General features: G+C 41.1%; 1 protein-coding gene across 4 annotated transcripts in view; it reads right to left on the minus strand.

Moving 5' to 3' along the window:
* Positions 1-18915, minus strand: part of FBN1 (fibrillin 1) — a 228663-nt gene that overhangs the window by 106189 nt on the left and 103559 nt on the right. For all 4 annotated transcript variants that reach the window (XM_083183937.1, XM_083183934.1, XM_083183935.1 and 1 more), the window contains 5 exons: positions 16272-16397; positions 9559-9684; positions 9308-9466; positions 7540-7728; positions 6980-7138 (listed from right to left, as the gene is read on the minus strand). In XM_083183937.1, coding sequence (XP_083040063.1) covers positions 6980-7138; positions 7540-7728; positions 9308-9466; positions 9559-9684; positions 16272-16397 — 759 coding nt within the window. The remainder of the gene's footprint in view (positions 1-6979; positions 7139-7539; positions 7729-9307; positions 9467-9558; positions 9685-16271; positions 16398-18915) is intronic.

Below are 18915 nucleotides of genomic sequence, written 5' to 3' on the forward strand. Positions count from 1 at the left end.
TTCCTGCACTGCAGGCATGCTCCCACGGCGTCCCGGAAGTCTCCACGGGGCCTGGAACTAACATGTCTGCGCCTAGTGCTGGGGGAAGCAATCTGTGTACCCAGGCGCCGGAAGTGACATAGCGGTTGCCGTGGCAACGTTATACACGCTATGTGCGCTACTCAAATCACCGCTGATATGCAGCTAATAGCTGCTAATTCACAAAAAGTGCCAAAACAGCGGACATTGGCTGGGAGACATTGCTAGCTCCCCACAGCCTGTAAAGTGAGAATAGCGCTAGCGCGACGTTGCCATAGCAACCACCACACCTCCATGTCAAATACAAAAAACAATACAGAAAATAGGGATAATAATAAGAGAAAAAAATCCAAAAGCAAAAACAGTGGGTAATAAAGGTAATAAATATTTACATAGTATCTAACATGGAATGGCAGAACATAATGTGACCATATCATAGGTTACTGAGACTCACTGAACTGCCGGATCCCTAACTACAAGAATACTGCCAAATTCAGTTCTTCATTTAAACCTAACGGTGCCATCGATTGTAGCGTGTAAGTCCAATAGCTTTCCCGTTGTAGCAACAAGCTATGTCTGTCCCCACCCCTCTTTAATGGTGGAATGTAATCAAATGGGAGAAATCGGAAGTCACTCAAGCGATGACCTGCCAGTGCAAAGTGTCTCGCAACCGGGGGAGTATTAGCATCCAACTTGATCAGGGCTTTGTTAATTGATGAGCGGTGCATATTGATCCGCTCCTTGAGCATCCGGATGGTTTTTCCCACGTATATCTTGTCACACGGGCACTGTATAATATATACGATATATTTGGTGTTACAGTCCATCCTATGCTTAAGTTTGTATACCTGCTTCGTTAATGGATGCTGCCAGCTGCTGCCACACATAATATATTTGCAGTCAACGCAACCCGTGCACTTTCTGGCTCCTGTGCCAGTATTGAGCCATGTGGTTCTCGCCACTGTTTTAGTGCCCACATCCGTGATGACCACCTGTTGTTTAATATTGGCGCTCCTCTTGTAACAAAACATGGGAGTCTGTTCACAATATTTGCCAATGACAGGATCCGTGCTTAGAATATGCCAGTGCTTCACGATGGCTCCCCTTAACACTCCCGAGTTGATGGAGTATGTATTGGGGAACAAGAGCTTCACTCCCTGAGTGTCCTTACTGCGTGGTACTAGCAAGTCCTCCCTTTTCAGGGCTAGGCACCTCTCTTTTGCCCCATGCACCTCATTAGGATCATACCCCCGAGAGATAAAGCTCTGTCCCAACTCATCCAGGGTTTTGATGAGATCATCCCTGCTGGATGTAATCCTTACCGCTCTCACTAATTGAGAGAACGTCAGTCCCCGTTTAAGGGGCTGGGGATGAAAGCTTGTTGCCATTAAAAGATTATTCTTGTCGGTAGGTTTCTTGTATAGGGTGGTTCTGAAACCCTCTGGTGTTTTGGATACCAGCACGTCCAAAAAGTTAAGCTGATCTAAGCTACTTGTGCAAGTAAACCTAATGGACCCGGCAGTCCCATTTAGCCTGCCTACAAAGTCATCCAGTGCCATCTGCGATCCAGTCCACACTATGAACAAATTGAAAATTGTGAGGCAGTTGGTTTGGAGGTGGTTAAAGCTGATACGGGTAGTGATTGGCTTGCCAAATTGGAGGAGTCAGTGGAGAAGTTTAAAACTGAACTGCTATTGTTTAAAAAGAATAAATACCGCAAGGTTAAAGAGGATTACAAAGAGTTAAGGGTTTATCCCTGGCTCTCTGGCCAAGCTGTACGTAGACCCTGGAGAGGGAATTTTGTAAGAAGAAAGAGGGGTGATTTCAAGCGTTCCAATTACCAATTTACGGATATTGAATCCAACACCTCGCAGAGCGACACCGAACCCACGGGGAGGGCCAATCAGAAGGTTTTTTTAGGGGAGCCATCCCAAACAAAGGCCAGAGGGCGAGGGAAAAACCCTGCAGGAGAGGGGGGGTCAAGCACCGAAAGAGGCAGAACCCAGAGGGACAACAAGAGGTGATCGTATATAATTTATCCGATCACGTATTGACGGAACCTGAGTTGTCCGTACTCAATAAGGGACTCAGTTTTGTTCAGACCCACAGGCAGAATCCATTTGACTGTGAGGTCGAACTGTACAAGTTCCAGAGACAACTTAGATTGAAGGATTATTTTTCTAAGCATCCCACTGATAACGCTGTCAGTGGTGAGATTAAAATTGCTTGTCCCTTTAAGGTGAAGTCTCATTTTGACCCACAGGTTAATAACCCCTCCATAGACACCTTCATTAGACTGGTCAGACAGGACGTGATCCCTCAGGTCAAGCGGTCAAGGATTATTAGGTCTAACCTGGCCAAAACTGAACAATTAGCTTTGAAGTCCTTGCGGGAAAATTCCGCAATCATGGTTTGTCCCGCGGATAAGGGCGGGGCGACCGTAATCCTAAACCGCATTGACTATATAAATGAGGTGTTGCGCCAATTGACCGATGAGGTCTGTTACAAACAGTTGAAAAATGACCCAACAGTAGGTTATAAAAAAGAGTTGGATTCTATCCTTAATATGGGTAGCTTGAACGGGTGGTTGGATGAGGGCACTCTGGATTTCCTAACACAGGAGTTTCCCAGGGTGCCGCTCATCTATATCTTACCCAAGATACACAAGACATTGGTCTCCCCACCTGGGAGGCCAATCATATCTTCGATTGGTTCCCTCTCACAACCTGTATCCCAGTTTGTGGATTATTTTTTGCAGGATGTCGTACAAAATACACCATATTGGCTCAGGGATACGACTCATTTCCTCAATAAGCTCGACCAATTTGGCATGCCATCACTTGATTGTATCTTAGTGACGCTTGATGTTACGTCGTTGTATACCAACATCAGTCATGTTGAAGGTATGGCAGCTGTCAGAAGGTGCCTGGAGTCCAGTCCACACTATGCAGGTCCTCCAATTGATTTTTTGTTATTACTCATTGGGTTTATTTTGCATAAAAATTATTTTCTGTTCGATAACGCCTTTTATTTACAGCTGCAGGGGACTGCGATGGGGTCCAATATGGCCCCATCGTATGCAAACCTGTTTATGTATGATTTCGAAAAAACTCACATTATGGCGGATCCAGATTTTTCCAAATTTATTGCATTTTATTTACGCTTTATTGATGACCTGTTCATAGTGTGGACTGGATCGCAGATGGCACTGGATGACTTTGTAGGCAGGCTAAATGGGACTGCCGGGTCCATTAGGTTTACTTGCACAAGTAGCTTAGATCAGCTTAACTTTTTGGACGTGCTGGTATCCAAAACACCAGAGGGTTTCAGAACCACCCTATACAAGAAACCTACCGACAAGAATAATCTTTTAATGGCAACAAGCTTTCATCCCCAGCCCCTTAAACGGGGACTGCCGTTCTCTCAATTAGTGAGAGCGGTAAGGATTACATCCAGCAGGGATGATCTCATCAAAACCCTGGATGAGATGGGACAGAGCTTTATCTCTCGGGGGTATGATCCTAATGAGGTGCATGGGGCAAAATAGAGGTGCCTAGCCCTGAAAAGGGAGGACTTGCTAGTACCACGCAGTAAGGACACTCAGGGAGTGAAGCTCTTGTTCCCCAATACATACTCCATCAACTCGGGAGTGTTAAGGGGAGCCATCGTGAAGCACTGGCATATTCTAAGCACGGATCCTGTCATTGGCAAATATTGTGAACAGACTCCCATGTTTTGTTACAAGAGGAGCGCCAATATTAAACAACAGGTGGTCATCACGGATGTGGGCACTAAAACAGTGGCGAGAACCACATGGCTCAATACTGGCACAGGAGCCAGAAAGTGCACGGGTTGCGTTGACTGCAAATATATTATGTGTGGCAGCAGCTGGCAGCATCCATTAACGAAGCAGGTATACAAACTTAAGCATAGGATGGACTGTAACACCAAATATATCGTATATATTATACAGTGCCCGTGTGACAAGATATACGTGGGAAAAACCATCCGGATGCTCAAGGAGCGGATCAATATGCACCGCTCATCAATTAACAAAGCCCTGATCAAGTTGGATGCTAATACTCCCCCGGTTGCGAGACACTTTGCACTGGCAGGTCATCGCTTGAGTGACTTCCGATTTCTCCCATTTGATTACATTCCACCATTAAAGAGGGGTGGGGACAGACATAGCTTGTTGCTACAACGGGAAAGCTATTGGACTTACACGCTACAATCGATGGCACCGTTAGGTTTAAATGAAGAACTGAATTTGGCAGTATTCTTGTAGTTAGGGATCCGGCAGTTCAGTGAGTCTCAGTAACCTATGATATGGTCACATTATGTTCTGCCATTCCATGTTAGATACTATGTAAATATTTATTACCTTTATTACCCACTGTTTTTGCTTTTGGATTTTTTTCTCTTATTATTATCCCTATTTTCTGTATTGTTTTTTGTATTTGACATGGAGGTGTGGTGGTTGCTATGGCAACGTCGCGCTAGCGCTATTCTCACTTTACAGGCTGTGGGGAGCTAGCAATGTCTCCCAGCCAATGTCCGCTGTTTTGGCACTTTTTGTGAATTAGCAGCATATCAGCGGTGATTTGAGTAGCGCACATAGCGTGTATAACGTTGCCACGGCAACCGCTATGTCACTTCCGGCGCCTGGGTACACAGATTGCTTCCCCCAGCACTAGGCGCAGACATGTTAGTTCCAGGCCCCGTGGAGACTTCCGGGACGCCGTGGGAGCATGCCTGCAGTGCAGGAAGGGTAAGGCTCTGTTACTGGCGCGAATCTGTGATTGTTTATTATTTGATTCAGGTGTATTTCCATGCTTTATATACTGTGAGGATTCATTGTATGTTTGATGCCCTATGAGGAAGGTGATTTGACACCGAAACGGCCCGTCAGGGCTAAGCCTGTGGATTTTAAGTGCTAAGCTGTCTCATGCTGCTGCCACGGATGTGCTGAGTATTATGAATTCTTATACCTCGCTTCAATAAATTACTTTGTTGTGGTGCCGGGCACTACCTCCTAGTGCTGGTGCTGGTCGGGTGCCCTGGTCCCAATGATCATATAGACTTTGTGGGGGGATGGACGAAGCACTCAAAGAGCCTGATGATAATGCAATAGCATTGAAACGTTGCTGTGATTCAAATAAACTCGTTTTTGGACACTGAACAAAGTCTGGAGTGCTTCGTCCATCCCCCCACAAAGTCTATATATATATATATATATATAAATATATAGGTAAATCAGGCAACAGGCGTCACTGAGGGTACCCTGAGGACAAGCACTGGGCTCGAAACACTGGTGTAGGTCACCTGATATGCAATAAAGCACTTTATTTACTTCAAGACTCCGAGTGACGCCTGTTGCCTGATTTACCTGTGTTGGACCTGCGTGGTTCTGGGAAGGCACCGGAGCAAGCTGCCTTTTTATTTCTTTAGTGGAGTGCCGGATTATCTCTTCTCTCTCTCTCTCTCTCTCTATATATATATATATATATATATATATATATATATATATATATACTGTACTGTACTTGTTTCCTAGCACGGCGCCCATCGCATACCATATTTAGTGGTGTGCGATGCATCGCATACTATCGCATACCATATTTAGTGGTGTGCGATGCGATATTCCCATTAAATTAACAGGAGTGCTTGTACAATGAAATATCGCATGGCATCGCATGCCAACAAATGGCATGCGATGTGATGCGATTTTTAATTGTACAAGCACCCTGATGGGTGCTTACAATGTTAAATGCACCCCCATTTTCAACGACATCCCCACTATCAACGCCAACCCGAAGCGTGGCAAGCACAGCGAGCCCGCGAGGGGCGGTGGTACATGTCCTCCGACCTTTTCATACCCCCACTATTCACGTCGGCGTGGAGTCGATTTTAGATAGTGTGGCGAGCGCAGCGAGCCCCGCAGAATACGAGCCCGAAGCGTTGCGAGGGGATGCGGAATACATGTAAAGTAATCCGTGTCCCCTCGCGGGGCTCACTGTGCTTGCCACGCTTCAGGCTCGGTGGCTCGCTGCGCTCGCCACACTATCTAAAATCAACTCCACGCCGACATGGATAGTGGGGGTATGAAAAGGTCGGAGGAAGCGTACCGCCGCCCCTCACCATGATTCGGGTTGGCATTGATAGTGGGGGTGGCATTGACAATGGGGGTGCATTTAACATTGTAAGCACCCATCAGGGTGCTTGTACAATTAAATATCGAATTGCATCGCATGCAGCTATATTGCATGCGATGCGTTGCACTTCGATCAAAATTGGGGGCGCCGTGCTAGGAAACAAGTACCTACTGTACTAAACTGTTGAGTTAACAAAAATATTTTTTTATAATATTCTGAATAGACTAAGAGGGTAATATTTCCAATAGAGCTTTATAAGCCTGTGACAAGGCTGCGTATTTTATACCATCGCTTCAGGGAGAATTTCTTTTAGATACCAATGCATTCTTGGGATTTCTGAAATGTCCATTTTCTACGTAGTATCAGCACTCTAGCCAAGCTTGCCACTTGCCAAAAGTCAAACTTTCTCCAAACATACTTTTAAATAAAGCTTTATTTTAATTTTAAAAATATATATTTTATTGTGCACGTCTGCTGTTATTATCATGCTAAGGTGGTAACACTTGTAGAAAGACAGCCACCAGCACATGTACACCCACTGTCCTTGGTAAAAATGCAATAACTACTCAGCGTGGGGAAGCTACAATCAGCACCACAAGTCTAGAGTTATTATATTATATATGATTCTACTTATGTTACAATATTTCCCAGCACTAGTATTAATGGCTAATAATATATATGCTTTACTTATATAACAGTATTGAGGTTATAGGTTTTCACCTTAATGTAATCAATACAGCATACTGCTTTCAGAAGCAACATTTTATCATGAACTTTGAAGATAATAATAAAGAAAAGTAACGTACCAATGCACACTTCTCTTCCATCCAATTGGAATCCTTTGTTACATTCACAACGATAGCTTCCGGGTGTGGGAATGCAGCGGCCATGTAAGCATAGGTTACGGAATGACACACAGTAATCTGTTACCGGCTGCTGATGTGTTAGATTTACTGGTAGAACAACTGGGGAGAAATATAGAGCAAAATGGGTAACTTATTACGAGTGGCGGTGCAGATCACTCGTTATGTGGCCTACATCAGTTTCTAAATGCAAGACCCAAAGCTAAGTGAGTTTTTAGGTTGTTGGTAAAAGTATGATCAACAGTAAGCAGCTCTGGTGTTGTTCTTTGCAAATTACAACATTTCATACAGTACAATGGATTTCCATTTTTACTGGGATGTATAATCTAATAGTGCATAAACAAGTTTGAACTACAATTGTACATGACATAAATGTAGGGGAATAATAATATACATAATAAATATATTGAGTGTTGTTTATTTCTTGTCTCAGAACCCCAGAATGGGCCCTGTAAGTATATTATATGACTGTTGTCTATGTTGATCACTAATATTTAAATTACCATGAGAATCTCGGGTTGGGACAGGATATCCTGGTCGTGGTGGAAACAGAGGAGGGTAGACAGGTGGTGGTCCATCAGGACCTACTGGAGGAGGATATACTGGGCCTGGTCCAAAAATAGGTCCTCCTATTTCTGGGCCTGGAAAGCCAGGACGTGACCAAGACATTGTGCACAGCTTGCGATACTCATCTGAATTGAAAAAAAATACCAGTTATAATTTGGTTATAAATTGGAAAACTAATCTCCAGAACAGTACAGAGCCTGACAAAGATACATTTATTCCTACTCCTACTTTAATGGCCAATTAACACCCCCACATTAACAGACTATGGTGGGTATTCTATCCCGGGTCATGACTGTCAGGACGTCCGTGACCCTGACCATTCTCGGCCCGCTCGTCTGTTTATTGGCAGGCAGAATTTGATGTCCCACCTGCTGATCGGCAAAAAGGGGGTGTGGCCATGTAAAAAGGACATGGATTGTCGAGATACGGCCGTGATCTCAACAATCCACGGTCTTTCTTGGCAAAACAGGCCCGATAGCTTTTAAAGTAGGGTCCGTTCTGCTGATATGCCTATTCAATGCTGTTGGGAAAGACAGCATTAAATAGGCGCCCGCTGCTATTTCCTCCGTCGAAAATAGCGGCAGGGATTTGAATACCCCCTATGCCTAAGCATACACCACTGCACCCCAACAAATTATAACATACATCTGTACTAATCACACATACAACACTTAAAGGGAATACACATGGGATGATTTTAAGCTGTTTTCTAAGCAATCTGACTAGATTGCTTAAATATTAAGTATGGATTGCTCCGTGTGTATACCCCCGAGCGATGGCGATGCGCAGTCCTGTGCATTGACGTTGCCTGTTATATCTTGACTACATGTAGTAAAAATCTATCCAGATTGCTTAGCAAGCAACTTTACATTGCTCCTTGTGTACAGAATGAGCAATCTAAAACTTTATAACCACTTCCCTGCCTCTCTCTGTGAGCCCTGTGATCTGTAATATCAACCGACTATTTAAATAACCCTAATTTGTATTTATTTTTTGCTTAAGAAACTAGGTTTTCTAAATGGCTTAAAAAAATTGCTTAACACAGATTGCTGCATGTGTATGGGCGATCTATGGACGATTTAAACACCGGGAAATTGCCCAACCTGAATTGTTCAGCACAAACGTTTAGTAGACATCTCAACGTGTTAATGCCCCATTACTGAGATGCAGGAGTGTGGTGGAACAATGCCGTATGATGGAACAATGCCATGTGGTGGAACAATGCCATGTGGTGGAACTATTGCACTTCATAGCAAAAAGTTTCAGTGCAATAGAACTGGCATGGGGCTCGCCTGCTGCGAAATGGACAGTATTATATATTAACATAAATATTAGTTCAGTCCGCATTTAAAAACCCTAAACTTTCTGATAACAAATCTACAAAGAGATTAGTTTTAAGATGCTATAGTAGTTACAATTCAACATGCTACTTTTCTCTTTTAAATCTTTAGGTAAGCAATCATTCTCCTTTTCACCCACTTTCTGTCCAAAATAGATAAACTATCCTACAAAGTAACATTTTGAAATTGCCCTCTGAGCTCATTATTACCCATATTATCCATTATCTCACTATTATAATAACAATTATTATTATATTAGCTTATTATCTACCACAACGTTCAGTGAGCTTTCATACATACAACTAAAAAACAAACACATTTGTACAAATCAGACATATACATTGGTATAAGTGTAAAGGCACACCTGTCCCCCGTAACGGGCACACTTCATGTGGGGCGGATACTCCTGAGGCCCAGCATCTTCCTGTCTCACAGCAGCACTGTGTTTTTTGCATGAGTTGCGGAAGCTGGTTGGTACAGCGCCCATTACTTAAGGATGTGAAACAATATCCGGGGCGAATATCTAACATTGAGAGAAGCCAAGGGTTAGCGAGGCAATATTTCTTAACAGTACCTGAGAAAATTACAGGCAGAATTTGTTTTTTTCATACTTACCTATACATCTAGATCCATCTGCTGATGTAAAAAATCCAGGTGGGCATTTGCAGAAATAACTCCCTGGAGTGTTAGCACATTCGCCCGATTCGCAGACCCCTGGTATTGTGCTACACTCATCAATATCTGGAAAAAAAAAAATGGAAATTGTATAAAATAAAAAAAAAATACTTTGAAATAACAGGTGTCAATAGTTTTTCAATAACATACTTGAATTCATCCCTCAAATCCATCTCTATTGATAAAATATCACAAATGTTTGTTTAGAACTCTTTAGCCCATTATTCCTACACGCCATTACAGCAAAATGTTCTTATTATATTTTCAACATAACTAGTTCTGGCATTGTGGCTCAAGTAAAGAATAAAAAATGGGCTTCAATGTTATAAAGTCAAAAGTCCGGAAGTTTTAATTGTACAACATAGACCCAGCTAATACAACCAAAATAAGAGATCACATTTTATCTAAACAATACTGCTTTTAAAACTTTAATGATGCTCAAAATTACATACTACATATTTTTCGGTCTAATTCTTTTTTTTTTTTTTGGGGGGGGGGGGGGGATAACATGTCATCTTTAAATTACTCTATGGCAGGCATGTCCAAACTATGGCCCTCCAGCTGTGAAACTACACATTCCAGCATGCCTTGCAATAGTTTTAGCATTCCCTAATAGCAAAATTGTGGCAAGGCATGATGGGAATTGTAGTTTCACAACAGTTGGAGGGCCATAGTTTGGACATGCTTGCTCTATGGTACTTGTTCTAGTGGTTTGTAAATCACTTGGGAGATAAAGAGAATAAAATGTTATTTTTTAAACCAAAGTCTGACACCAGTTGTGCAATATACTGTATTACTGCTGGGTTTTTATATATTTGGATCTAGTGTTTATAATACAGGTCAAACAAAAAGTTCTAGTGCTATTTAATATTAATTTTCAGGTTTCGCAGAAGTAACTTTAAGAGCCACCAACACCTATATAAATCAATGTTATCATTGTAATTGCAATATGAAGGTAAATCCCAGATGAATCCAACAGTTATTCATGCAATTACTAATAAAAAGTTCTAAGGTTTTCCGAAAACTGTGCAAAAGGCGGTGTTAATTCCAGTCTTTTAACATAAGTGAATATATCGGTGACTCCCCCAACTCTATATTAGAGTTGAGCACTCAAAGAGACCTTGGGGAACATCTGTGGTTTAAGAAAACACATCTAGGGTTTGTATGGTTTGAGTAATAGTGCAGTATATGTGTTCATTCTGAATGTCCCTGACTCATGAACTGCTATGTTGACACAGTACTCAGGATTATGGCTGGTTACATGGTATCGAGAGGGAAATTCCTCAAGTCATACTTTGGTTGGAAGTGAGCAAAACATCACAAAACTCTGGTTCCTTTTTTGGAAAATAATAAAATAAAAGTGGCAATGTTATATTTCTTGATTCTTGATTAGACTATTTCTTTAGGTGAGGATATTTTGGCTTTCTAAAGGAGGTTACATTCATATTGTTTCTAGAAAACACTGTATGTATGTGTGTGTATGTGTATATTGCCTTATTAAACTCTTATTAAACATGTATTTTTTTATTATCATTGTCGGAGTGCCGTACCTTGATTGGAAGTCTGAATTACGCTAGATAAGGCACCCGACCAGTTGGCATCATCGTAATGAGTGCCGGTTCAGTTGTGGACAATATATCATGTAAGCTGTTTGAGAGAAGCCAATAAAGGCTTATTATGGAGTCCTGAGTGCCGCTGTTCATGCAAGGGATATGTTCTTCTGACTGGACTGGTTCTTACAGAAGGCACCAGCCAAGCTGCTTGAGGCTACTTGAAAGTGACGGCATACACAGGAGTATAAATATATATATATACATACACACACCTCCTGGGAGCGGCACTCCACGTCATCTATGTAAAAAGATTACTCATGACACCAGCATGTGATGCAATGTTTCAAACCTTTAATGGCTCGTCATCAGGCAGTGTAAAGACTGCCTGATGACGAACCATTAAAGGTTTGAAACGTTGCATCACATGCTGGTGTCATGAGTAATCTTTTTACATAAATGACGTGGAGTGCCGGTCCCAGGAGGTGTATGTACAGTTGATATTTGACAAGGCACCCCGGATACTACAAACAGGAGAGTGGAGTGTGTGTGTGTGTGTGTTTTTGTGTGCGTGTAGTTTCTAGTATGGAGCAAGCACTCACCATTACATTGAATGTGCAAAAAAAGTCTTTATTCCATTGGCAATCTCATTAAAACATCATATCTGGTTGACATTTCGATCCTCAGCAAAGATCTTTGTCCAGACATCAGGGTATAACAGCAGAATCCATAGCACCAGGTAGTGTGCTATGGATTCTGCTGTCACACTACCTGGTGCTATGGATTCTGCTGCTATACCCTGATGTCTGAACAAAGATCCCTGCTGAGGATCGAAACGTCGACCAGATATGATGGTTTAATGTGATTGCCAATGGAATGAATATATATATATATATATATATATATATATATATATATATATATATATATATATATATATATATAGCGGTCAGACCGGCACTCTCCCTAATGTCTTGGAAACATTATTTAGGCTGTGACTCAATACACACCATTCATGTAACCCTTTAGTGCTGCTGTCTGGTTCTTTGCTACATCCCAGTTATCTATTCCGAAGGGCACCGGGGACATTGAAGCATTTCTGGGGAGTGGCGGGATGATTTCTAGGTATGTATGTATATATAGATAGATAGATAGATAGATAGATAGATAGATAGATAGATAGATAGATAGATACTGTGAAGTAAGTTATTATTTATTTTATATTAGACTTTTTACAGTGTTCACAATGTTCATGTCTGTAAGTCCTTTAGTCAGAGCATTCCATCTTGACTTCAGCCAAAACAGACCAGGGTTAGAGCGGCCTGTATGCTGTTATATGGGAAAATAAACTGAATGTTCTCATACAAAATTTGGCAATATCTTCCTTTCCAGCTGATGCTGAAAAACTATTCCCTGTATTTCTACTCACAGTGGCACAGTGAGCTTGATTCAGGTTTGGATGCATTTATCATAGCTTCTGCTTAATTGGAAGACACTATAAATCGGTGACACTATAATGTGCTATCTGTGGGATCTAATTAGGGGTGAAGAGATGGTGTTTAAGTTAAGTGACTCCTCATTATAGCGGAGTTCTTTAATAGTATTGTCTTTGTCTTTTCTTGCATGACTAGATAAAGGCATGTTAATTAAAGTATATTATTAGATAAAACCCTTTTCGTTGCCACTACTATCTTTGCACATACAAAAATGTAACAAACAGCCAGCAGCAGCAGCAGCAATCAGCAACAGCCACCAGCACTCTCAGTGGACCACTGTACGTTATTAAGCAAGCATTCTCCCACGCTGCCACACTGTGGTCAGGTGGGCCAAGACTGACCCCCTGATTTGTTTGCGGCTAAACTGGAGACCACTGTAAAAATATTTCCGAGAACCACTGTTCCGTACAGTTTGAACTGGCAGGAACTCAGAAATGTTTAATCCTTATGTATAGCTGCAAATTTGAAATTAAACTCATGTGAAAGAAGAAATGTGGCAGAGAATCTAGGCAGCAGTGGAATATTTTCAGGAGTCACTGAACTGATGATACAGCTTTAACCTCCAGATTACATTTTATATAACCGTCAAAATAAAATGACTGCAAAGTATTTTCTAGATAAATGATGTACTGAATCATATTCTATGTGTTGTTTAAGAAATTTGTGGGTAGATTTATTAAGCTCAGTGAAGTGATAAAGTGTCTGGTCTTTATCACCGGCCAATCAGCTCCTACCTGCCTTTTTTCAAACCAAGACTGTAACTTCACAGTTAGGAGCTGATTGGCCAGTGATAAAAACCAGCCACATTATCAATTCACCGAGCTTAATAAATCTGCCCTTGGTTACTGTAGGGCAATATATATAGCAACTCATCGGAGATCATTTCTTACTGTACCACACCGGGTGGACTTTCTGGTAACGTAGAGCTTTAGTTAAAGTTTTGGTATACTTATATAAAGTTTTAACTTTAGTTTACTAGTAGTACGTTACTCAGAACTTCTCTGTTTTCCTGGGTAAATATCACTGACACAGCTCTATTTATGCTTCAAGCCAACCTGCATCAGTGGCCAATATCAACACATGATTGTAATTAAATTTTATACACTGCTTCAAAAAGCCAAAACATTTTCATATTTAAAGTGTTTGATAAGTCGGTATTGTTCTTTAATGTTAGTTTATTGCCAGTATAATACACTAGTTGTGTGTATCTGGAAAGGAAGCCACAAGTGTTTTTTTTTACCCAGGGATAATTTTCAAAGAGTAGAACAACAATTTCAGAACATCTAAGATTTTGTATTTCCAATGCCTAAAATCAAAATGTTTTCTTTTCCAAACTGTTTATGAAATTTTATGGGTACTTGTAACTAAGGGGCAGATTTATTAAGCTTGCAGAAGAGATAAACTGGAGATAAAGTGGAGAAAAGTTAAAAGGAGATAAAGCACAGCCAATCAGCTGTGTTTTAAAAAGACAGTTGGGAGTTGATTGGCTGGTGCTTTATCTCATTTTACCTTTTCTCCGCTTTATCTCCAGTTTATCTCTTCTCCAAGCTTAATAAATCTGCTCCTAAGATACAAGCAACCCCCAGAAGACAACAGTTTGTTTGTTTTTCTGACAAGTAGTTTTCAGTTGGAGAAGTCAGGCCATGTAGCAGACATCCAGTACTGTACAGATGCGTTCTCAAACACAGTACAGTACATTTACTAAAAATCGTGTTTTCAGTTTAAAAAGGATCAGCATCGCTGGAATACAAGAGTTTTTCAAGGTCAAATACACTCATTTACTAAGAATCATGTTTGACAGAATTGTGTTTTCCGATAGTGTATGGAATCTTATTTAGATGTTTTTAATAGTGTGCATGATTAGTTGTGTGAGTGTGCCCGAATTGTATAGTACTCCCTGTGTTAAAAAGCCTGCACGAACCAGGGTTAGCTCAAGGAGCATAGTGTTGGTGTGAAAATTGCCAAGCAAACATTTTTGTTTATCATAATGACCTGTAATGTTTACCTTATATAGGAAATACCATTTTTTAATACAAAATGTTTAATTTAAATTTATATAACAAATGTGAGCGACGCTGGCATTTTTAGCAGATATCTTGAAAATCTCACAGAGATGTTGGCACTCAAATGGTTAAATATGGGGGACCCCTATGCATTTTTTATGGTGTATTTTTTTAACCATTTTGGTATATTAGGAATCTTAAGTATATACTTTTGTATTTTCTTGGCAAATACCAATCTAGTCCGTGATAGATGTAAAAAGCTGGTTTTTAAGCCTTTTTTTTATTGGCCAATCTGTCAAGAATTCAATCTGTTGCTTTGTTCCTCACTAATGCTGTCTACACACATGTACTATTCTGTTGCAGGAGAGCCACACTAGAGTTAGTTCACTTATATTGTCCCATATTTGAGAAAATTACTGCAAAGATAGTTTCAATAGAGGTCCTCTTGTAACGGCATTTCCCAATAGGATTGCTATGAATTCTTTCAGGGCTGCACACATTGGGGGTTATTCTAGTTCACTCTTTCTGACAAAATCCTTCTTAGATGGACAAAACCATGTGCACTGCAGGGGGGCAGATGTAACTTGTGCAGAGAGAATTAGATTTGGGTGGGGTTTTACTTCAAAGTGAGATCTATATTGCAGTGTAGAAATAAAGCAGCCAGTATTTACCCTGCACAGAAACAAAATAACTCACCCAAATCTAATTCTCTATGCACATTTTACATCTTCCCCCCTGCAGTGCACATGGCTTTGTCTATCTAAAAAGGATTTTGTCAGAAAGAGTGAACTAGAATAAGGCCCATTGTGATGTTCATATTCTCATACAGTACATCCAGCTGCACTTTCTGTACCAGCAATCCAGATCGTCATCTGATGTTCTATTGGATAACAAGTCATTTGAGGACAAATACACGATATTCGTGGTAGCAAGTTTGTTCTAAAGCTAATTATTCTGCCACCAGAATAACGCATTGACATTTTCGGGTAGTAGCCACTAAGTAGCGCTAATTGGCAAGAAACAATAAATTCCTTCCTACATTTATTTGTTGAAAAATTAAAGATACTTTACTTTTATACTGGTTTTTACTTAAAAATTATGAACAGTTGATGATTTTTTTATGTGCAAAAGAAATAAATGATTTGCTGGGTCCCTTTGGACACAGTATTAGTATGAGAAAGATAGAGTTAGAAGTTCTCAGTGCAATCACTATGATAGATGCTTCCAGAGTCCCCTCCTAGGAGCAGATCATGTCAGCAGAAAAATATGGGCCTAGCTAACACACCGTCAGGCCATATGACAGAATGATCTCCCAGCAGCTGCATTTCTTCATCCCACCCTTGTGCGATGAACTCCCAAAAGTCTAAACTTCACTCTATTTCCTCCCTATTTTGGTCCAGCTTACAACTTGCGGATCAAACATGTGCAGATAACCAAAGTTTAAGTAAATTAAAAAAGACAGGGCAACAGTCAACAATAGTTTCAATAAAATAAGGAGCAAGAATTGCAGGATTATACAAAATGACACTATATATTATATAAAATACTGTATATGCACAAAATAAAACATAATTTACCAAAATCATATACTAGATACTACTTACCTTCACATTTTTGCGTTATATCACTAAACTTGTGTCCAGCTGGGCATTTGCATTCAAAAGATCCAACAGTGTTAATACAATTTCCTCCTTGGCACATCCCAGGGATAGCTTGGCATTCATCCACATCTGCCCAAAAAACAACAAAATAAAAGTTAAAAACATACCTCAGTATAATCCATCACAGCTAATTACTCTTAGAGACCAAGTGACCCATTCATTAAGATTCATGTTATGTAAGATCAGCTTAGTACTCAAATGATTCCAGCACTGGGGATTACGTAACATGGAACAGGATAATGTCATTAAGGATTTAGGGCAGAATTCAATCAGCCACGGTAGATGACTGTGGGATAATTAAAGAGCCAGTTTTATCCAATTAGCGCTGAAACAAGGGCATTTTTTTTCACCTGCCTCAATGCAAGAGGAGGAGCAGTGGATGAATGCAAGAGGAGGAGACGCGAATGTCAGCAAGAGAAGATGCAGTTAATGTCAGCAACAGGGGGAGGGCAGCACCGAATGTCAACAAGAGAAGGACCAGCGAATGTCAGCAAGAGGGGGAGACACGAATGTCAGCAAGAGAAGATGCAGTTAATGTCAGCGAGAGGAGGAGCAGCGGATGTCAGCAAGAGGATGAGCAACAGATGTCAGCAAAAGGAGGAGCAGTGGATGTCAGAAAATAGTAGGAAAAAACCTAAAAGATATATTGCCTAATGAAACTGGTCAGGGAGTACTTATCCAGTAGTCTAGCTAAGACACTTATTTTATTAAACTCTGAAATCTTTCAGTTTATTTTGTAAATTGTATGGATTTATTTGGAATAATTGTAAAGCCTTTTGGGAGTTAACAACTAATAGTTATCCCTCATAGGACAGTGGTTCCCAAACTCAGTTCTTAAGTACCCCCAACAGTTCACATTTTCCAGGTCACCACACAGAGGGGTAGATTTATTAAATGATCCTGCCTCCTACCTTATTTACTACGCTGATTTGTGGGCGCGCGCTCCTTGTCTTTTCTCCTCCTCTTTTCACAATTCATTTCTGGCGTCTCTCTTCTATAATTCCTCCTACTGCTTGGCCTCCGGCGTCTTCAAATTCAAACTGCGCATGCGCCGGGTACACAGCAACCCCGGCGAACATTACCTGGCGCATGCGCAATTTGAATTTGAAGACGCCGGAGACCAGCAAGCGGGGTACACAACGCAAGACCAAGGTATCCGGCGCATGTGCAGAAGACGCCGCCGGACGCCTAGAGCATTCGTTATGGGAGGAAGCGTATCCCCGGCAGGAGGGGGATAACGCACTCTCATAACGTGCACCCAAAGATTAATAGATTCGGGCAAAATTCAGGCTCACTTCACCACGATAAAGTGGTGAAGCGAACCTGCGCCCATAAGGAACGTTAGGGCACAATTGATAAATCTACCCTAGAATCAAAAGTGAAATAATTAGCTCCACCTGTGGATCTTTTAAAATGTATTAGTGAATAATGAGTGCACCTGCCAGGTGACCTGGAAAAAATGCACTGTTGGGGCTACTTGAGGACTGAGTTTTGGAACCACTGTCTTGGGGGATTCCAAAGATTGTGTCTAATTCAGCATGGATGACAAATCAGAGGATTCGCAAATTTTATGCCCAAACCCAAATAGCGAAAACATATCCGTACGCATAGAAGTCGCAGAGTCGCAGAGTAGCCGCAGTTTGTTTGCCGGTGTTAAGGGGTAGAAACATGGTATTTTCTGGGTGTGTTAAAATGCAGGTGTGCCCAGGCGGTCTTTGGTTGGGTCTCAGATGTCAGCGATGACCATTTCCAGCCTGATTCTTGAGCAGATTAGTGGAATACCTAGATTTACGTAGATGGGAAAAAAAACTGTTCGATGGACACTCTTTGTGAATAGATCTGCGAAAATATCATTACTGCAATTTTGCAGGGGGCACCTTTCCTTTCTGTACGGTGGCGGCTTCCTGCTCGCAGTTATGCAAATTCTCAGGTTATAGATCCATGCTGAATTAGGTCCATTATTCAAATACTCCTTTCTGTCTTTATCTGGGCATGATCATCAAAATGTGGTTAGGGGAACTTTGGGCAATCACAAAAAATAAACAAAGCAAAGCTAGTGGCCACTAGCGAGGTACTGTGCAACTATTCTATTGATGTTGGTATAGGGGAAGCCTGGAAAGCAGTTCCGCATCTGCACAAATCACAAGTTGGACATTTAACTGTACCACCATGCATCCAGAGAAGATCCTTCCATCTGCTAAGCACTACTTTTTCTGTCCTGAGCTGCTAAATATGTATACAAACAACCCTGGGGTTTTTTCTGTGTCCCAGTTTAAAAAAAACTTGCATAAAACTTTACAAAATTCCCCCACAGTGCTGGAAAGTTAGATTACTCAACAGTTTAGTATATGGCTGCCTCTGTTAACTTTCTTCTGCTTCCTGCCAGACATCCAGACAATAAAAGAATTTATACAGCTGGAAGTATTAGACTAAAAGCCAAAAACTGTGTCAGAGCCCTCTATCAGGAGGCATGCTCAAAAATAAGTGAGGAACATCTGGGCAAACGCAATGATTTGAACTGCACACTCCAGCAGAATAAAATGTGAAAGGAAAACATAGGTGGATAAGTCATTTTTTTCACAAGTCA

This window comes from Crinia signifera, chromosome 4 (assembly GCF_055691185.1).
Source record: "Crinia signifera chromosome 4, ASM5569118v1, whole genome shotgun sequence".
NCBI lineage: Eukaryota > Metazoa > Chordata > Amphibia > Anura > Myobatrachidae > Crinia > Crinia signifera.